General features: G+C 47.2%; 1 protein-coding gene across 4 annotated transcripts in view; it reads right to left on the reverse strand.

The window, feature by feature from the left end:
- Nucleotides 1–4,715: 4,715 nt before the first annotated feature.
- Nucleotides 4,716–22,444, reverse strand: part of LOC110500852 (neuroligin-2-like) — a 210,935-nt gene continuing 193,206 nt past the window's right edge. For all 4 annotated transcript variants that reach the window (XM_036957939.1, XM_036957938.1, XM_036957936.1 and 1 more), the window contains 4 exons: nucleotides 16,802–17,067; nucleotides 16,337–16,490; nucleotides 15,325–15,691; nucleotides 4,716–6,957 (listed from right to left, as the gene is read on the reverse strand). In XM_036957939.1, the coding sequence (XP_036813834.1) occupies nucleotides 6,126–6,957; nucleotides 15,325–15,691; nucleotides 16,337–16,490; nucleotides 16,802–17,067 (1,619 nt within the window). In that variant the 3' untranslated portion in view covers nucleotides 4,716–6,125. The remainder of the gene's footprint in view (nucleotides 6,958–15,324; nucleotides 15,692–16,336; nucleotides 16,491–16,801; nucleotides 17,068–22,444) is intronic.

Genomic DNA, 22,444 nt, shown 5'->3' on the forward strand with positions numbered 1-22,444 from the left:
CATGCCTTATTCATTTTGTTGAATCCAAATGGTCATATTTTTTAAATAAATGTTTTCTTGACACATTTGTTTTTATTTTGTTTTGGCTCTCATGTGGTGAGTAGGGTTAACATTTCATTTGAATGTCATTTTGTTACGTTGGATCAAACCACGCTTTGTTTTTAATACCAAATGACTGATACTGATGTCATTCAGTCAAGCGTCGAAAAGCATCATTTTTCAAAAGGGGCAATGTTCCCTCTCATTGTAATGTACATAAACACAAAACACAACAAAAGTTAGAAATTAAAAGAAACTTATTCAAGTTTGCTTGTCTGTTTGCTTCTCTGTAAGAAAACCGTACTTATGAATATTAGCTGAATATTTACTAGTCTTATTACCTCAAAGCAGTATAAAAACCGTTTCTTGATGCAACATATTGGCAAGGTATTGGTATTGCACTGATGTATTCCAATAATCACATTGTTTGTAATGGAAAAAGCTGTGTTCTAAATGGAGTGGAACGGGGTGCAGTAGGCCAATGAAGAGGCGTAGTCGACAGTCTGGCTATGAATGTCTTTAATGTTCCCCACATCAGAATCCCAGCACACAGTGTATCATAACTTCTAAAGTAAACAAATATCATCACCTTATTTATATAGTTTTACTTTCATTTTTTTGAATTATAATATGTTTTTAAAATCCATTATTAACATGTTTTCGTCATCTCAAGTCTTGGGTTTCGGAATTCTACAAAGAAAATAAAAACAAGACAACAGGTGCAAATTTGACTATGCAGGCCCGAACTGACACCCAGCTCAGAATGTTTCCCAGGGTTATTTGTCATGTGCTTCAGTACAACTGGTCTCTCAGGTGCCTTGACCTTAACATAGACGAACCTTTCTCTGTTTTGAAGGTCAACCATGACATGTGGTCACGAGCAAGGCAGGAAATTCACCTACATGAAACATTGTTACGGTCTACCTCTTTAGTTCAGGACAGGTGTTTAACAGAGCATCACTCTGGCAAATCTATAAAACAGTGTTAGCTGCTTCATAACAACAGATGGTGTTAATCATTGAACACTTAACAAAATTGGTTTTGCACCAAAAAGTATGACTTTCTTTATGTGCGGGAGATAATACATTAAAATCCAATATGGATTTTTTTGGGGGGGTCGTGTCAATCGTTTTAAAGTCCTACTAAACTAACACAATAGATATCAACTCCCTCTGCATTAGTCCTAACTAATGCTACAACAAAATGGAGTACACACCTATGCTTACACACCAAATGAGCTATCCTAACACATACTCTCACATGTACACACTCACACTTCCTGGTCTGTACCTATGTACATGCCTTGTCATGCAGTTCAACCATCTGCCCACTAAGCAGCTCAATTCCCACCTCACCGTTCCACTTGGAAGGCAAGCTTAGCGGTACCGATAGCTTATGATGAGGTCACTGTATACAGGTAGCACAACCTACATGAACAGGACACATATTGTACGTAACACAGTGTATTCAGGGGGACATGTGTCCCACCCGCAGTACGTGATTCCCGATAAGGCTAAGACGTAGCCTGGTCCCAGATCTGTTTGTGCCGTCTTGTCAACTCCTGGTCGCGACAATGACCGTAGGAGTTGGCAAGACGGCACAAACCGATCTGGGAATAGGCTAGATCAGAGGCAACTTAGGTTACAAAAAGCCATCGTTTCTCGGTCTCCCTGTGGTTCCGGGGCTACACAACGGTGGGAGAGTCAACAGGGTTGGAAATATACACATTCCAAAAGCCACAAGGATGTTTTTAAAGGTGCATTCATTTGATTAAATTTTTTGCTTCTTGGCCATGTTTGTCGTTGCCACATGGGTGGTGGAAGTGACCGATTCCACCTTTAAGGTGTGCTGTATCATCATCCAGTATGGCTGGTGTGGTACACAGCTAATACAGGCCTGCAGTTATGCAGGGCCCATTTTGAACGTGGGAGAGACCCTATAACCAACAGCAGAGAATGAGAATGGGTCAGTATCCCTGCTACGGTGTTCGCTTAGTGCTTACACAGGTTGAGTAGTCAAGATGCTACGTAGACAACACATGATGACTTTGTTCTGAATGTCCATTGTCTATCCACTTCTGAACAACTTTGTTAGTGACATGCACGGAAAGAGCTGACAGAACGAGAATCCCACTTTCCTGAATCTCTCGGAAAAGTTCCGTGGCGAATACATTTAAATGGCGTACGGTTAACATACAATACTAGCTGGAGACCCCTTTTCAACTTGCACCTGTTGTCTCTGTTGTCGTCACAAAGTCATTTCATTCATTCACTCGAAAAAAACAAAACAAGAAACGTAATATTTACAAATATTTTTGACTGTTTGTTCTTACACTTAAAAATGTACAGTTTTGCTCCTCTTTTTTTGACGTCTCTCTCTGTCGCAAAACGCTGAATTCCTCCACGTTCAGAATGTTCAGAGGAACAGTAGGTTGTTATGGCGATTGTGTCTCCATGGCGCCCTCTAGTGTGTAAGCGTATAAAATAGACAAGGAAAAGAACAGGAAACAAAGGAAATCGCATCTGTCACTCTTCGATTGGTTGAAGTTTTGTTGTGTTGTATTTGTAGTAGTACTAGTTTCCTCTGCGACTCTCCCGTTGCCCTCTTATTCACAGGATAAAAAAGTTCAGGATCTAATGGCACAAAGACTTGATAGGACAGATGAATCTGATCATTCCCACACCTGAAATAAGATGTCGGTGCCCTAGTCTGTCCACTGTCCCGGTCACATCTCACACCCTTTCCCCTTTGTTTAAGGCTGTGATGATGACTTGGAGGCTTTGGGGCTCTCTCCCAGGTTTCATATTCTAGTCCAATAGCACATTTTATAGTAAATCCATCTCTGTAGCGGAGAGAAAAGTTCCAGCATATAAGTCCACTGACTCCCTCTGATTCCACATAAACAACCCCAGTCTGGTCCTTGTTACAGTATATTGTACAGCGGATCATCTCCTGTGTTTCCCCACCACACACTGTCTCTCTCAGTTGGCCAACACAGAGTATCTGACAACACCAACCTGTGTTCTCTCACCCCCCCCCCCCACCTTCAAGCAGTAATGAAATAGGTACCAAAGAAACGTCTAAAGCTAAACACAAGCAGAAACAACACTGTCGCTAGAGGTTTCTAACTACAGCGCACTGTGGGTTCACACACAGCGCTACAGTTCAGTTGGATTAATCCTATTCACCCATCAGCCCCCTCTGCTGGCCATGTCATAGCATTACGGACGGAGGTGTTGTCAACAGGCTTTCCCTTGACTTTTACGTGCACCTCCCTGTTCAAAAAAAAGGAAAGAGTAAAAACAGCTGATCACTTTATTGTCCCTTGGTCTAAGGACCTCTTACTCCCAAGTCCTCTTCCCAGCTCTGTTATCCCAGACCCTGGCCTGTCTGATAGACCACCAGTCTTTCCTCCGTGTGCTTAGAGTTCAATGTACAGCAGTGGAGCGAAGGGGACGTGAGAGCAACAGAGTCAGCAGGGACATGTGTCAGGGGGGAAGGGTCAGGAGATGCAGGGTTCAACGACGACACACAGGGAAGTTACGAGTTGAAACGCCGGCAATTTCTGCTCTCAACTTTCCACAAAGAGAGTTAGTTGAAATTGCATGTGCAGCAGTCCTGAATCAGACGGGTGTTTACTGGTGGAGGAAAGGAGAAAGGGACGGGGAAAGTAGAGTGAGAGGAAGAATGGAGGAGTGTGTGTGTAAGCAGTTGTTACGGGGGTCTCGCACCACGGGGAGGCGCCTCTGATACGAGATGCCTGCCTGTCTCTTTCCTCACACACATTCCATCTTCCTCCATCATTCTCTCTGCCCTCTAGTTACCCCTGGCCCTGGGAAGCTGAGCTGACACTCGCGCGCGCACACAGGCGTTCATCAAACAGCATTTGTACGGGCCAGAAATCGAAGTCGGAGACGGGCGGAGAGAAGGGGAGAGTGTGTAAAAGAAAGAGGGAGATGGAGGGACTGTCCCTTTTCTCTCCTTCGTTGTAACATTATGAGGAAAAAGTGACGTTATACGAGGACCCGAGACTTATGTATGTACCTTCCCACCCAGGACCTCTGAGAACCCTGGCAGGTTCACCTTGATAAACGATAGGTCTACCTGCAGCCTCAATACCGCTAGGGCACCCTATTCCCTACACCCTATTCCCTTTTTGGCCAGAGCATAATGGACACCAATACCTCTAGGTTTGTGTCCAAAATGGCATCCTATTCCCTACATAGTGCACTACTTTTGGCCTGACTGGCCCACAGTAGTGCACTACATAGGGAACTGGATACCATTTCAGTGGCAGTCTATGGCTTCTACGCCTGCCATAATGAGTCACGGAGAGACAGGGGCCCAAGGCTCAGTGGATGGCCTGGTTATTACGAGAAAAATACAGAGCTGCTGCAGTGGCACCAATAACTCACATTACGTAAGAGGGGCCCTCAGGGGCCCTGGCTGGATGATAGCAGAGCAGGAGGAGGATGCGAGACAGAGAAAGGGGTCTTTATGTGATCGAAATGTTGTCTTGCACACACTTTTATGAAATGTGTTGTGTAAATAAAGGTTGAATTGATTTACTAGGGTAGTTGATTTGTTTGGGGTAGCATGCAGTCGGTTGTGCAATAGTAGACAGTAAGCAATAAGGGTGGGAGGTGATCAACATAAGCAATGTGTTGTATAATCAATGTGTATAAGAATTGTTTTTATTCATGTTTGGTCCAGTCAGGTTTTTCGTTGTTGTAAAGGATAATGTTCATGAATGAAAGAAGCACAGCTGCAGGGGTTTTATGAAGTGCCACCAGGTTTTTTTTTCTTGCAGAAAAGAAAATATGAAGAAAAAGCATATGTAATTGAGATAGAAATAGTTTAAAACAGGAGATGTGTGTGTGAATATTGACTATCCAGTGTCCTTTCCCCATCATTGTTTTTAAAAATAATTCATGCATAGATCCCCACTGAGAAAACCATTTCGATATTTTCTTCTTTGTACACATTTATATATAACTATATATATATATATATATATATGTCTATATATCTATATATTTAAAAATCTTTCCACAAAAAATAAGAACCGAAAGCAACAATCAATCAATCAATCAATCAATCAAACAAACAAACGTTGAAAAAAGATAACGAAAAAAGCACAAGATAGGCCAGTTTGGCACTTTTCATGAACACACAGTAAGTAGGCTTGATCTTGATACAGCTCAACACTCTTGATTCTCTCTCAGTTCCCCTCCCATGGGAAAACAACACAGTACTTGGCACCAAGAATGCTGGTAGAAAGACGATATCAGAATACCAATATTTTCATGATATATACTTACTGTATGTACTGTACTCCTTTGTATAAAAAAGGTTGTTTTAGAACTACAGAGGAGGGAAAGAGAGGGATGTGGAAAAGAGAAGAGACTCAAGTAAGCAGATGAGATGAGTAGAGAGATAGAGGTTTTCCAATATAACAGAAGGAAAAGGAACCAAACGCTTTACCTCACAATCCAAAAAAACGATCCCCAACCAGTGGAGGCTGCTGGGAGGAGCTATAGGACGGGCTCATTGTAAAGTCTGGAGTGGAATGAATGTAACGGTGTCAAACACATCAAGCATATGGAAACCACATATTTGACTCTGTTCCATTCATTCCATTCCAGCCATAACAATGACCCTGTCCTCCTATAGCTCCCCCCACCAGCCTCCTCTGTCCCCAACCCTATTACAGGACAGAAACCGAGAAAACATGGGATGAAAAAAAACAACTAAATGAAATGCACAGTTAGAGGCAGAGGATCATCCTGTGGGCAGGTTTGGGGGCTGTCAGGATCAGAGAATACGAGACCCTCTCAAAATATCTCAACACCCTCAATAACACCTGTTTCCCCTGCAGTTCAGCTGCACTTCCACTTAACCCCAGCAAGGTTGCGCTGTAGGAAAGACACAGCATCAGGGCAGCAGGCTGACGGTTGGAAAAACAGAGAGTAAGAGAGAGAGAGAGAGAGAGAGAGAGAGAGAGAGAGATATCCATAGCGATCCAATAGTGATAAACCAGAGTGTGTAGCTGGTCCTCCGGTCCCCCAGGGGGAGCTGTAGCTCTACTATACACGTGTGGTGGAGTGGGGGTGGGGCAGGGTGTTGTTGTGGCCGGTGCTGGGGTAGGTGTTGAAGGGGTGGAGGGGCTGCATGCCGGTGATGGTGCTGGGGATCATGGTGATGGTGTTGGGGGTCATGAGGGGCACGTCGTCCGGGGCCCTCCGCAGGGCCAGGGTGTAGTCGGGCGGACAGGAGGGCCGCAGGATGTCGTGGGGCCGGAGGGGCTCCATGTCGTGGTGCGAGTCGTGCTCCGAGTGCTTCATCTGCAGGGACATGATCTCTTCCTCCTGGCTGTGCGCCAGGTCGTTGGCAGGCCCGCCGTGGCGCTGCGGAGACAGCCGGTGGCGCCGCATCTCCTGACGCTTGTCCCGCTTGTAGTAGAGCGCAGCAAACGCCAGGATGTTGAGGAAGAGCAGCGACGCCCCCACTGCCACGGTCACCGACAGCTCTGTGGAATAATCCCGCGTGTCACCGGGGAAGAGGTCCAGTCTGGGCCGCTCTGATCCGTAGGGCTCCACGGGGTCGGGGAAGGTGGGGTAGGGGTGGCCCGTGGTGCGGGGTTTGGGCTTCCAGGGGCCCCCGGGGGGGCGAGTGCTGCCTGGAGGTAGCCTGGTGGTAGTGGGGTTCAGGACTTCATGGAGGGAGTGTAAATGAGGGACCAGCTCCAGCCAGAAGGCCACCTTGTTGGCTCGGTAGTTGTCCCTGACGCGGGGCTTCAGGCCGATGTGGAGGTACTGCTTGTCCTTGGAGTTGAACTTGGTCCAGATGACCTCCTCGAAGCGGTTGGGCTTGGTGTGGATGAACTTGGTGTCCTGAGGCACTGGCAGATTGGGGTCCCTGGAGGGGAAAGAGGATGAATCTCACTCAGGTGATTTCAATCAACTTTAGATATTCCAAAGTTCTTAATGTTTGGTATACTCAGGGGGTTCTCTTAATGTTTGGTACACTCAGGGGGGTGCTCTTAATGTTTGGTATACTCAGGGGGTTCTCTTAATGTTTGGTACACTCAGGGGGGTGCTCTTAATGTTTGGTACACTCAGGGGGGTGCTCTTAATGTTTGATACACTCAGGGGGGTGCTCGTAATGTTTGGTATACTCAGGGGGTTTTCTTAATGTTTGGTACACTCAGGGGGGTGCTCTTAATGTTTGGTACACTCAGGGGGGTGCTCTTAATGTTTGGTACACTAAGGGGGGTGCTCTTAATGTTTGGTACACTCAGGGGGGTGCTCTTAATGTTTGGTATACTCAGGGGGTGCTCTTAATGTTTGGTACACTCAGGGGGGTGCTCTTAATGTTTGGTACACTCAGGGGTGTGCTCTTAATGTTTGGTACACTCAGGGGGTTCTCTTAATGTTTGGTATACTCAGGGGGTTTTCTTAATGTTTGGTACACTCAGGGGGGTGCTCTTAATGTTTGGTACACTCAGGGGGGTGCTCTTAATGTTTGGTACACTAAGGGGGGTGCTCTTAATGTTTGGTACACTCAGGGGGGTGCTCTTAATGTTTGGTATACTCAGGGGGTGCTCTTAATGTTTGGTACACTCAGGGGGGTGCTCTTAATGTTTGGTACACTCAGGGGTGTGCTCTTAATGTTTGGTACACTCAGGGGGGGGGGGGGGGGGGGGTGCTCTTAATGTTTGGTACACTCAGGGGGGTGCTCTTAATGTTTGGTACACTCAGGGGGTTTTCTTAATGTTTGGTACACTCAGGGGGGTGCTCTTAATGTTTGGTACACTCGGGGGGATGCTCTTAATGTTTGGTACACTAAGGGGGGTGCTTTAATGTTTGGTACACTCAGGGGGGTGCTCTTAATGTTTGGTACACTCAGGGGGGTGCTCTTAATGTTTGGTACACTCAGGGGGGTGCTCGTAATGTTTGGTATACTCAGGGGGTTTTCTTAATGTTTGGTACACTCAGGGGGGTGCTCTTAATGTTTGGTACACTCAGGGGGGTGCTCTTAATGTTTGGTACACTAAGGGGGGTGCTCTTAATGTTTGGTACACTCAGGGGGGTGCTCTTAATGTTTGGTATACTCAGGGGGTGCTCTTAATGTTTGGTACACTCAGGGGGGTGCTCTTAATGTTTGGTACACTCAGGGGTGTGCTCTTAATGTTTGGTACACTCAGGGGGTTCTCTTAATGTTTGGTATACTCAGGGGGCTTTCTTAATGTTTGGTACACTCAGGGGGGTGCTCTTAATGTTTGGTACACTCAGGGGGGTGCTCTTAATGTTTGGTACACTAAGGGGGGTGCTCTTAATGTTTGGTACACTCAGGGGGGTGCTCTTAATGTTTGGTATACTCAGGGGGTGCTCTTAATGTTTGGTACACTCAGGGGGGTGCTCTTAATGTTTGGTACACTCAGGGGTGTGCTCTTAATGTTTGGTACACTCAGGGGGGGGGGGTGCTCTTAATGTTTGGTACACTCAGGGGGGTGCTCTTAATGTTTGGTACACTCAGGGGGGTGCTCGTAATGTTTGGTACACTCAGGGGGTTTTCTTAATGTTTGGTACACTCAGGGGGGTGCTCTTAATGTTTGGTACACTCGGGGGGATGCTCTTAATGTTTGGTACACTAAGGGGGGTGCTTTAATGTTTGGTACACTCAGGGGGGTGCTCTTAATGTTTGGTACACTCAGGGGGGTGCTCTTAATGTTTGGTACACTCAGGGGGTTGCTCTTAATGTTTGGTACACTCAGGGGGGTGCTCTTAATGTTTGGTACACTCAGGGGGTTCTCTTAATGTTTGGTATACTCAGGGGGGTGCTCCTAATGTTTGGTACACTCAGGCGGGTGCTCTTAATGTTTGGTATACTCAGGGGGGTGCTCTTAATGTTTGGTACACTCAGGGGGGTGCTCGTAATGTTTGGTACACTCAGGGGGTTTTCTTAATGTTTGGTACACTCAGGGGGGTGCTCTTAATGTTTGGTACACTAAGGGGGGTGCTTTAATGTTTGGTACACTCAGGGGGGTGCTCTTAATGTTTGGTACACTCAGGGGGGTGCTCTTAATGTTTGGTACACTCAGGGTGGTGCTCTTAATGTTTGGTACACTCAAGGGGGTGCTCTTAATGTTTGGTACACTCAGGGGGTGCTCTTAATGTTTGGTACACTCAGGCGGGTGCTCTTAATGTTTGGTACACTCAGGGGGGTGCTCTTAATGTTTGGTACACTCAGGCGGGTGCTCTTAATGTTTGGTATACTCAGGGGGGTGCTCTTAATGTTTGGTATACTCAGGGGGGTGCTCTTAATGTTTGGTATACTCAGGGGGGTGCTCTTAATGTTTGGTATACTCAGGGGGGTGCTCTTAATGTTTGGTACACTCAGGGGGTTTTCTTAATGTTTGGTACACTCAGGGGGGTGCTCTTAATGTTTGGTACACTCAGGCGGGTTCTCTTAATGTTTGGTATACTCAGGGGGGTGCTCTTAATGTTTGGTATACTCAGGGGGGTGCTCTTAATGTTTGGTATACTCAGGGGGGTGCTCTTAATGTTTGGTATACTCAGGGGGGTGCTCTTAATGTTTGGTACACTCAGGGGGGTGCTCTTAATGTTTGGTACACTCAGGGGGGTGCTCTTAATGTTTGGTACACTCAGGGGGTTCTCTTAATGTTTGGTATACTCAGGGGGGTGCTCCTAATGTTTGGTACACTCAGGCGGGTGCTCTTAATGTTTGGTATACTCAGGGGGGTGCTCTTAATGTTTGGTACACTCAAGGGGGTGCTCTTAATGTTTGGTACACTCAGGGGGGTGCTCTTAATGTTTGGTACACTCAGGCGGGTGCTCTTAATGTTTGGTACACTCAGGGGGGTGCTCTTAATGTTTGGTATACTCAGGCGGGTGCTCTTAATGTTTGGTACACTCAGGGGGGTGCTCTTAATGTTTGGTATACTCAGGGGGGTGCTCTTAATGTTTGGTATACTCAGGGGGGTGCTCTTAATGTTTGGTATACTCAGGGGGGTGCTCTTAATGTTTGGTATACTCAGGGGGGTGCTCTTAATGTTTGGTACACTCAGGGGGGTGCTCTTAATGTTTGGTACACTCAGGTGGGTGCACTTAATGTTTGGTACACTCAGGGGGGTGCTCTTAATGTTTGGTATACTCAGGGGGGTGCTCTTAATGTTTGGTATACTCAGGGGGGTGCTCTTAATGTTTGGTATACTCAGGGGGGTGCTCTTAATGTTTGGTATACTCAGGGGGGTGCTCTTAATGTTTGGTACACTCAGGGGGGTGCTCTTAATGTTTGGTACACTCAGGGGGGTGCTCTTAATGTTTGGTATACTCAGGGGGGTGCTCTTAATGTTTGGTATACTCAGGGGGGTGCTCTTAATGTTTGGTATACTCAGGGGGGTGCTCTTAATGTTTGGTACACTCAGGGGGGTGCTCTTAATGTTTGGTACACTCAGGGGGGTGCTCTTAATGTTTGGTACACTCAGGGGGGTGCTCTTAATGTTTGGTATACTCAGGGGGGTGCTCTTAATGTTTGGTATACTCAGGGGGGTGCTCTTAATGTTTGGTATACTCAGGGGGGTGCTCTTAATGTTTGGTATACTCAGGGGGGTGCTCTTAATGTTTGGTACACTCAGGGGGGTGCTCTTAATGTTTGGTACACTCAGGGGGGTGCTCTTAATGTTTGGTATACTCAGGGGGGTGCTCTTAATGTTTGGTATACTCAGGGGGGTGCTCTTAATGTTTGGTATACTCAGGGGGGTGCTCTTAATGTTTGGTATACTCAGGGGGGTGCTCTTAATGTTTGGTATACTCAGGGGGGTGCTCTTAATGTTTGGTATACTCAGGGGGGTGCTCTTAATGTTTGGTATACTCAGGGGGGTGCTCTTAATGTTTGGTATACTCAGGGGGGTGCTCTTAATGTTTGGTACACTCAGGGGGGTGCTCTTAATGTTTGGTACACTCAGGGGGGTGCTCTTAATGTTTGGTACACTCGGGGGGGTGCTCTTAATGTTTGGTACACTAAGGGGGGTGCTTTAATGTTTGGTACACTCAGGGGGGTGCTCTTAATGTTTGGTACACTCAGGGGGGTGCTCTTAATGTTTGGTACACTCAGGGGGGTGCTCTTAATGTTTGGTACACTCAGGGGGGTGCTCTTAATGTTTGGTACACTCAGGGGGTTCTCTTAATGTTTGGTATACTCAGGGGGGTGCTCCTAATGTTTGGTACACTCAGGCGGGTGCTCTTAATGTTTGGTATACTCAGGGGGGTGCTCTTAATGTTTGGTACACTCAAGGGGGTGCTCTTAATGTTTGGTACACTCAGGGGGGTGCTCTTAATGTTTGGTACACTCAGGCGGGTGCTCTTAATGTTTGGTACACTCAGGGGGGTGCTCTTAATGTTTGGTACACTCAGGCGGGTGCTCTTAATGTTTGGTATACTCAGGGGGGTGCTCTTAATGTTTGGTATACTCAGGGGGGTGCTCTTAATGTTTGGTATACTCAGGGGGGTGCTCTTAATGTTTGGTATACTCAGGGGGGTGCTCTTAATGTTTGGTACACTCAGGGGGTTTTCTTAATGTTTGGTACACTCAGGGGGGTGCTCTTAATGTTTGGTACACTCAGGCGGGTTCTCTTAATGTTTGGTATACTCAGGGGGGTGCTCTTAATGTTTGGTATACTCAGGGGGGTGCTCTTAATGTTTGGTATACTCAGGGGGGTGCTCTTAATGTTTGGTATACTCAGGGGGGTGCTCTTAATGTTTGGTACACTCAGGGGGGTGCTCTTAATGTTTGGTACACTCAGGGGGGTGCTCTTAATGTTTGGTACACTCAGGGGGTTCTCTTAATGTTTGGTATACTCAGGGGGGTGCTCCTAATGTTTGGTACACTCAGGCGGGTGCTCTTAATGTTTGGTATACTCAGGGGGGTGCTCTTAATGTTTGGTACACTCAAGGGGGTGCTCTTAATGTTTGGTACACTCAGGGGGGTGCTCTTAATGTTTGGTACACTCAGGCGGGTGCTCTTAATGTTTGGTACACTCAGGGGGGTGCTCTTAATGTTTGGTATACTCAGGCGGGTGCTCTTAATGTTTGGTACACTCAGGGGGGTGCTCTTAATGTTTGGTATACTCAGGGGGGTGCTCTTAATGTTTGGTATACTCAGGGGGGTGCTCTTAATGTTTGGTATACTCAGAGGGGTGCTCTTAATGTTTGGTACACTCAGGGGGGTGCTCTTAATGTTTGGTACACTCAGGGGGGTGCTCTTAATGTTTGGTACACTCAGGGGGGTGCTCTTAATGTTTGGTATACTCAGGGGGGTGCTCTTAATGTTTGGTATACTCAGGGGGGTGCTCTTAATGTTTGGTATACTCAGGGGGGTGCTCTTAATGTTTGGTATACTCAGGGGGGTGCTCTTAATGTTTGGTACACTCAGGGGGGTGCTCTTAATGTTTGGGACACTCAGGGGGGTGCTCTTAATGTTTGGTATACTCAGGGGGGTGCTCTTAATGTTTGGTATACTCAGGGGGGTGCTCTTAATGTTTGGTATACTCAGGGGGGTGCTCTTAATGTTTGGTACACTCAGGGGGGTGCTCTTAATGTTTGGTACACTCAGGGGGGTGCTCTTAATGTTTGGTATACTCAGGGGGGTGCTCTTAATGTTTGGTATACTCAGGGGGGTGCTCTTAATGTTTGGTACACTCAGGGGGGTGCTCTTAATGTTTGGTATACTCAGGGGGGTGCTCTTAATGTTTGGTATACTCAGGGGGGTGCTCTTAATGTTTGGTATACTCAGGGGGGTGCTCTTAATGTTTGGTATACTCAGGGGGGTGCTCTTAATGTTTGGTATACTCAGGGGGGTGCTCTTAATGTTTGGTATACTCAGGGGGGTGCTCTTAATGTTTGGTATACTCAGGGGGGTGCTCTTAATGTTTGGTATACTCAGGGGGGTGCTCTTAATGTTTGGTATACTCAGGGGGGTGCTCTTAATGTTTGGTACACTCAGGGGGGTGCTCTTAATGTTTGGTACACTCAGGGGGGTGCTCTTAATGTTTGGTACACTCAGGGGGGTGCTCTTAATGTTTGGTATACTCAGGGGGGTGCTCTTAATGTTTGGTATACTCAGGGGGGTGCTCTTAATGTTTGGTATACTCAGGGGGGTGCTCTTAATGTTTGGTATACTCAGGGGGGTGCTCTTAATGTTTGGTACACTCAGGGGGGTGCTCTTAATGTTTGGTACACTCAGGGGGGTGCTCTTAATGTTTGGTATACTCAGGGGGGTGCTCTTAATGTTTGGTATACTCAGGGGGGTGCTCTTAATGTTTGGTATACTCAGGGGGGTGCTCTTAATGTTTGGTATACTAAGGGGGGTGCTCTTAATGTTTGGTATACTCAGTGTATACTTCACTGTTAAACAACCTGATGAATTTGATACAAACCAACATTAAAACTATTTATACATTCAAAATCAGAAGACATTTCATTTAGCTTTTTACATACAGTATGATACTCTTGTTAGGGCTGCAAGTCATAGACATGGTGGTCTGGATAGCCAAAGTACTGTATCACGGAAGATCTGCATAAAAATGGTAAGGTCATTTCCGATTGAACCGACAAACAGTGTTTACCCTGAACGCAGCTACAGCGACAGCGGGAACAGTGCCATTAACTGTCAATCGCGCTATAAAGTGGATCTTCAGCACTAAGGGCTGAATAGAGCCCTAAATTAAATAGTCCTCAAGAGGAGGGAGAACACACATACCACTGTCCCACCAACCACCTACCTACCCACCACCTACCCACCTACCATTGTCCCACCTACTGATGTCCTACCAACCAACCACCTACCCACCACCTACCGCTGTCCTACCAACCAACCACCTACCCACCACCTACCGCTGTCCTACCAACCATCTACCCACCAACCACCTTCCATCAACCACCGTCCCACCGTCCCACACACCACTTACCAACCAAACACCTACCCACCTTCCCACCAACCACCTACCCACTTTCCCACCAACCACGTTCCCACCAACCACCAACCACCGTCCCACAAACCACTTACCAACCAACCAACCACCTACCAAACCAATCACCTTCCCACCTACCCACCAACCACCTTCCACTTACCCACCCACCTACCACCAGCCACCTACCCACCTACCACCAACCACCTACCCACAACCACCTACTCAGCTACCACCTACCCATCAACAACCTACCCACCTACCACTGTCCCACCAACCACCTACCTACCTACCTACCTACCTACCTTCCCACCAACCACCGACCCACCAACCACCGTCCCACAAACTACATACCAACCAACCACCTACCCACCTACCACCGTCCCACCTACCACTGTCCCACCTACCGCTGTCCTTCCTACCCACCAACCACCGTTTCACCAACCACCTTCCATCTACCCAGCTTCCCATCAACCACCGTCCCACACACCACCATCCCACAAACCACTTACCAACCAACCACCTACCAAACCAATCACCTTCCCATCAACCACATTCCATCTACCCAGCTTCCCATCAACCACCACCTACCAACCAACCACCTACCTACCTTCCCACCAACCACTACCCACCAACCACCATTTCACCAACCACCTTCCCACCAACCACATTCCATCTACCCAGCTTCCCATCAACCACCGTCCCACAAACCACTTACCAACCAACCACCTACCTACCTTCCCACCAACCACTACCCACCAACCACTGCCCCACTAACCACCGTCCCACAAACCACTTACCAACCAACCACCTACCCACCTACCACTATCCCACCAACCACTGTTCCACATACCCACTTTCCCACCAACCACCGTCACACAAACCACCTATCACAAACCACTTACCAACCAACCACCTACCCACCTTCTCACCAACCAATAACCTATCCCTCTACCACCTATCCACCTATCCACCTTCCCACCAACCACCTACCCACATACCACCTTCCCACATACCACCGTCCCACCAACCACCGTCCCACCAACCACCGTCCCACCAATCCACCGTCCCACCAACCACTTACCCACCTACCAAACCAATCACCTTCCCACCAACCACCTACCCACCAACCACCTTCCACTTACCCACCTACCACTCAACCACCTACCCACCTACCACCTACTCAGCTACCACTTACTCAGCTACCACCTACCCATCAACCACCTACCCATCAACCACCTATCACCTACACACCTACCATTTACCCACCTAACACCTACCCATCAGCCACCTACCCCGTCTTAGCGAAGTTAGTCCAATATGTCATGACTACAGCACTGAGCATGACATCATTCTTAGAGAAGTTGCAGGGGAAGAGGTCGGTGGCTCCGATCATGGGCACCCCGAACACGTAGGGGATCTCATCCCCGTGGGCTGCGTCTGCCCACTCCGGTCGCGTCTCCGTCTGACAGTGGTGGTAGAAGGTGTAAAAGTAAACGGGAGACTGGAACTCGGCGTGCAGTTTGGCCGTGGCCACCGCCGGCGCCACCCACTGGTGGTCCGTGAATAAGGCGAGGAGGGTTTTTCTCCTCATGTCTCCGTTGTCACGGTCGGCCCAGTCGGTGTACATGAACTTAATGGTCTCCCTTAGGATGTCCTTACCTAGATGGGAGGAGAAAAGTAAGGGAGGAGTCAGAGAAAATGGCAAATGTTAGTGAATTGAAGTTTGAATAGAATATTTTACCAAACAGTAAACCACTTAACTTGGCTTTGGGAAACACTGTTCCTCTCTAGTGGTTATATACAGTGCCTATAGAAAGTCTACACGTCCTTGAACTTTGGTGCAAATCCAACAATACAACACTGACTAACTGCCTCCTTATTTTCAAGCATGGTGGCGCAGCATCATGTTATGGGTATGCCTGACAAGAACAGACAAGATTCCAGAGAAAAACGTAGTTTGGTCTGCTTTACACCAGAGACTGGGAGAGGAATTCACCTTTCAGCAGAACAACAACCTACAACACAAAGCCACATCTACACTGGAGTCGCTTACCAAGAAGACAGTGAATGTTCCTGAGTGGCCAAGTTACACAGTTTTGACTTAAATTTGTGGCAAGACTCGAAAATGGCTATCTAGCCATGATCCTCAGCACCTAATAGAAAGAATAATGGGGAACTATTGCGCAATACAGGTGTGGAAAGCTCTGATGAGACTTACCCAAGAAGACTCATATTGACTCATATTGTCACACAATACTTTCTGAAAAGCGGTACATGAATAGGTAGGTACACAGAGACCCTTACCCTCAGGATAGCCGTAGAGATTGTCCACAAAGTTAGAGATGGTGTAGTCGAACGCTGCAGCTGAGATCCCATCGTTGTCTTCACTGTCATCTACAAACTTGAGCCCCTCTCCCTGGTTCACTCCTATCAGGATGTCATAGTTCAGGAACTCCCCCTAGTGGCAGAAAAAGAGAAGGACACGTTAGGTCCATAAATGCATTAGACGTGGATGAGATGAGTGGTGCTGCCCCATAAAATTTGAAGCACTTTGGGCACCTTAAAAAGAGCATTAAACACCAAAAAGCCTCAAATATGAAACTGTCTTCAATTACACTGAACCATTACAGTAATGTCTTATCATAATCTTTATCTTTTTACATTTTACCCTTGGTAAATCTCGGCTTGGGGTTTCATCACAACCAATGAAGTACCTCTGTCTCTGCAGTCAGAGAGCTGTGACTAATATACACGCCCGCCCACACACACCTGCTGCATGAGTATCTCAGGGTCGTCCGGCACGACGTCTCCGTCCACTACGGGTCCGAAGGCGATGTGGTAGCGGGCCGGCTGAATGTCCTGATCCACCAGCTCCCTGAAGTTCTTCTTCCTCAGGCAGTCCACTAATTCTGCCGTCTCTGAGTGGCTGCAGCCCACTTTCCGGGCCAGGATCTTAGTGTACTTGAGGGGCTGGTAGTTGACCGACCAGCTGGAGATGGCTGAGCCACTCTGGGCTATGGCCCTCTGGAACAACCCTGGAGGAGAGAGAGAGAGTGGAAGGAGAAGTTATACAACTGCATCTGTAAGGGGGCAGTTTCATCACCGTCCAACGTAATATCATCTGGACAAAAAAAATATCCTATATACGTCTGGAAAAGGTGAGCGGACATTCACTTTGTTTCGTCAAAGTGTGCTACACATGTTAGGTCACTAGAGTAGCAGCCATGGGTGCATCTCAATAGTCTAACGTGGAATCCTCTCATTGCCTCCTTTCTCTCCGGGAAGAGAGAAGTTAATACTGTTCTTTGAACAATCTGAAAAGTTCAGACTTGGGGAAGGGATTGAGAATACTTAGGTTGTGAAAGTTTGTTCCTTTTACCCTCCACAGATTTGTCTTTGCTTTTCCCTACATCTTACTCACTGTAACAAATCAGAGAGAAAGGCATGTGCTTCTAACTCCAACAATCTCAGACTTGGGAAATCGATGGGGGACTACACAGTCTGCTTCTAAAAGAGACTTTTCCTTCCTATCTTCCACAGATTTCTCTCTCTCTCTCTCTCTCTCTCTCTCTCTCTCTCGCTCTCTCTCTTTTCTATTTCTCTCCGTCGGTCCTGTGCCTCGTAACAGGAGGGGGCTCTCATCCCTCCCTACTGTTCCTCCTTCGTCTCGCTCTCTTCCTCCGCACTCCTTTCCTCTTCTGTAGATTCCTGGTGAATTATTAAGCACCGACGCAGAGCAGAGCCTCTATTTCCCAGGGAGTTTATTAGGAAGTGTATGACTCAGACACGAGCTAGCCCTACCTGCTACCTCAGCATTTCTCCTCATAGAAGAGAGAGACAGAGAAAGAGAGACAGAGAAAGAGCGAGAGAGGAAGAGAGAAAGGGTGGGCGGGGGGAGAGAAGGAGAGGGAGTTGAAGAGTGGGGTGAGAAAGTTTGTAAGAAGTGATAGAGTAAGAAAAAGAATGAGGGCGATAAAAGGCTGAGATATACGATTGACAAAAGGGCTCGTGCAGTGCCTTCGGAAAGTATTCAGACCCCTTGACTTTTTCCACATTTTAGGTTACAGCCTTATTCTAAAATGGATTAAGTTGTTTTTTCCCCCTCATCAATCTACACACTATACCTCATAATGACAAAGCAAAAACAGGTTTTTATAAATGTTTGTTAATTTATAAATGAAAAAAAAATGAAATATCACATTCACTTAAGTATTCAGAACCTTCACTCAGTACTTTCTTGAAGCACCTTTGGCAGTGATTACAGCCTTGAGTCTTCTTGGGTATGACGCTACAAGCTTGGCATATCTGTATTTGGGGAGTTTCTCCCATTCTTCTCTGCAGTTCCTCTCAAGCTCTGTCAGGTTGGATGGGTTCAAGTCCAGGCTCTGGCTGGGCTACTCAAGGACATTCAGAGACTTGTCCCGAAGCCACTCCTGTGTTGCCTTGGCTGTGTGCTTAGGGTCGTTGTCCTGTTGGAAGGTGATCCTTTGCCCCAGTCAAGGTCCTGAGCGCTCTGGAGCAGGTTTTCATCAAGGATCTCGCTATAGTTTGCTCCATTCATCTTTGCCTCAATCCTGACTAGTCTCCCAGTCCCTGCAGCTGAAAAACATCCCCACAGCATGATGCTGCCACCCCCATGCTTCACCGTAATGATGGTGCCAAGTTTCCTCCAAACGTGACACTTGGAATTCAGGCCAAAGAGTTCAATCTAGGTTTCATCAGACCAGAGAATCTTGTTTGTCATGATCTGAGAGTCTTTAGGTGCCTTTTGGCAAACTCCAAGCGGGCTGTCATGTGCCTTTTACTGAAGAGTGGCTTCAATCTGGCCACTCTACCATAAAGGCCTGATTGGTGGAGTGCAGCATGGTTGTCCTTCTGGAAGGTTCTCCCATCTCCACAGGGGAACTCTGGAGCTCTGTCAGAGTGACCATCGGGTTCTTGGTCACCTCCCTGACCAAGACCCTTCTCCCCCGATTGCTCAGTTTGGCCGGGCGGCCAGCTCTAGGAAGAGTCTTGGTGGTTCCAAACTTCTTCTATTTAAGAATGATGGAGATCACTGTGTTTTTGGGGACCTTCAATGCTGCAGACATTTTTTGGTACCCTTCCCCAGATCTGTGCCTCGACACAATCCTGTCTCGGAGCTCTATGGACAATTCCTTCGACCTCATGGTTTGGTTTTTGCTCTGACATGCACTGTCAACTGTGGGACCTGATATAGACAGGTGTGTACCTTTCCAAATGATGTCCAATTAATTGAATTTATCACAGGTGGCCTCCAATCAAGTTGTAGTAACATCTCAAGGATGATCAACGGAAACAGGATGCATCTGAGCTCAAATTCGAGTCTCATAGAAAAGGGTCTGAATACGTATGTAAATAAGGTATGTCTGTTTTTCATTTTGTATTAATTTGCAAAAATGTCTAAAAACCTGTTTTCGCTTTGTCGTTATGGGGTATTGTCTGTAGATTGCTAAGGATGTTTCATTTAATCCTTTTCAGAATAAGGAATGCAACAAAATGTGGAAGAAGTCAAGGGTTCTGAATACTTTCCGAAGGCACTGTATATATTTCATCCTAAATCCTAACAATCAATGTATTTCCTTACTCTATCCCCCTCTCATATTCCCTTCCTCTACCTCTCCTCACTCCCCCCTCCGCCTCTCTCATCATAACAATCTGTATCTTCCCTTCCCCTCCCCACCTCCCCCATTCACCTCTCCTCCTTAAACTCATGTATATCATGGCACAGTTCATTTGCTGACTGGTGCGATGACGTGATTGCCGTTCTTCGAGGGGAGCGGGAATGTTCCTTACCTGGCGGCCCGGGGGCTTTGAGTGACAGGTGGAGGAGTCTGGAGGGCTGGGGTTAGATGACGATGATGATGAAGATGGGTTTGACAGCAGAAAGGTCAGGTTGCAATGTATTGGTGAGTGGCAGCAGAGGAGACGAGTCAATGGCAAGACAAGATATGACGGAGGACATGAAGGTTAGGGTGTGAGGGGTGGAGAAAACATGAAGGTTAGGGTGTGAGGGGTGGAGAGAACATGAAGGTTAGGGTGTGAGGGGTGGAGAGAACATGAAGGTTAGGGTGTGAGGGGTGGAGAGAACATGAAGGGTGTGAGGGGTGGAGAGAACATGAAGGTTAGGGTGTGAGGGGTGGAGAGAACATGAAGGTTAGGGTGTGAGGGGTGGAGAGAACATGAAAGTTAGGGTGTGAGGGGTGGAGAGAACATGAAGGGTGTGAGGGGTGGAGAGAACATGAAGGTTAGGGTGTGAGGGGTGGAGAGAACATGACGGTTAGGGTGTGAGGGGTGGAGAGAACATGAAGATTAGGGTGTGAGGGGTGGAGAGAACATGAAGGTTAGGGTGTGAGGGCAGGAGAGAACATGAAGGTTAGGGTGTGAGGGGAGGAGAGAACATGAAGGTTAGGGTGTGAGGGGAGGAGAGAACATGAAGGTTAGGGTGTGAGGGGAGGAGAGAACATGAAGGTTAGGGTGTGAGGGGTGGAGAGAACATGAAGGTTAGGGTGTGAGGGGTGGAGAGAACATGAAGGTTAGGGTGTGAGGGGAGGAGAGAACATGAAGGTTAGGGTGTGAGGGGTGGAGAGAGCATGCACACTGTACATGGTTGTTTACTAACAGTCTCATGCACACACACACACCTGCATGCACCCACACGCAGAAAAGCATGCATGTACACACGTGTGCACTCACACGCACACACATGCTCACACACACATGCACACACACACATGCTCACACACACACACACACACACACACACACACACACACACACACACACACACACACACACACACACAAATGTGAGTTATTACTGTATGGCGGTCAGGTTGATCTTCAAACACAGAGACACACAGCGTGATAATTGAAACAATCACAATACACACTCATATCTCTCTCTCCTGCTTTTAACTCTCTCGGTCTCTCTCGTTCTCTCTTCTTATCTCTCTCCCTCTCTCTCCGCCTCTCTTGTTCTCTCCTTTTATCTCTCTCCCTCTCTCCCTCTCTCCTCCTTTATCTCTCTCCCTCTTAGTCTCTCTAATTCTCTTCTCCTTTTATCTCTCCGTCCCTCTCGTTCTCTCCCCCTTTTATCTCACTCGTTCTCTCCTTTTCTCTCCCCCTCCCTCTCGTTCTCTCCTCCTTTTATTTGTCTCTCTCTCCGCCTCTCTCGTTCTCTCCTCCTTTTCTCTCTCCCCCTCTCTCCCTTTTGTCTCTCTCCCTCTCTCTCGTTCTCTCCTCCTTATATCTCTCTCCAACCCTCTCTCCTCCTTTTCTCTCTCTCCATCCCTCTTTCCTCCTTTTCTCTCTCTCCCTCCCTCTCGTTCTCTCCTTTTATCTCTCTCTTTCTCTCTCTCTCTCTCTCTCTCTCTCTCTCCACCTCTTGTTCTCTCTTCCTTTAATCTCTCACCCTCTCTCTCCCTCCCTCTCGTTCTCTCCTTTTATCTCTCTCTCTCCGCCTCTTGTTCTCTCTTCCTTTAATCTCTCACCCTCTCTCTCCGCCTCTCTCGTTCTCTCCTCCTTTTATCTCTCCCTCTCTCTCCTTTTCTCTCTCTCCGCCTCTCTCGTTCTCTCCTCCTTTTATCTCTCTCCCTCTCTCTCCCTCTCTCCTTTTATCTCTCTCCCCCTCTCTTCTCCTTTTCTCTTTCTCTCCCTCGCTCCATCTTTTATGTCTCTTCACCTTTTATCTCTCTTCTCCTTTTATCTCTCTCTCCCTCTCTCTATCAGAGTATACCTGGTAGTGTAATAGCTGTGATGAAAGCATGAGAGTGTGTGTCGAGGTTTCCTTGCAGGTCATTGGACCACATTGCTCCCAATTTAAACTTTGAGTCTCTCCCTCAAATTGCACTCTATTCCTTAAGTAGTCCACTACTTTTTGCTCAGATACTCTATGTGGAATAAGGTGTCACACAGTCTGAGCTCACTTTGAACCAGTCTATCCCTCCTACTCCTCTTGAGTGAGTACCCACATCGTACACTCACAATTTCACATTTACTATGATTCAACCAGGTACGTAGACAGAGAGTATGAATGAAAATGTAATTGACTTTTCAGTGATGGTACAATCTACCCACAAGACAATTGGATACGCCTAACTTTTCCATAGAATGACCAGACCAATCTACCCTCTACTCTTCCAGTGAATAGCAACATAGTACATTTTCTCTTACTCTACCAGGTTAAGAATACTGAAATTATATTGTAGTATAGTTGATTATATATGAGGAGACACAGTTTGTCACAATCGTTAAATGGACCAAGGTGCAGCGTACGTAGAGTTCCACATGTGAGTGAAGTCAATGCAGTGCTCACAGGCACTACACAAAAACAAGATCCCACAACAAACAGCTGGGAAAAGGCTGCTTAAATATGATCCCCAATCAGAGACAA

The sequence above is a fragment of the Oncorhynchus mykiss genome, chromosome 21 (assembly GCF_013265735.2).
Source record: "Oncorhynchus mykiss isolate Arlee chromosome 21, USDA_OmykA_1.1, whole genome shotgun sequence".
NCBI lineage: Eukaryota > Metazoa > Chordata > Actinopteri > Salmoniformes > Salmonidae > Oncorhynchus > Oncorhynchus mykiss.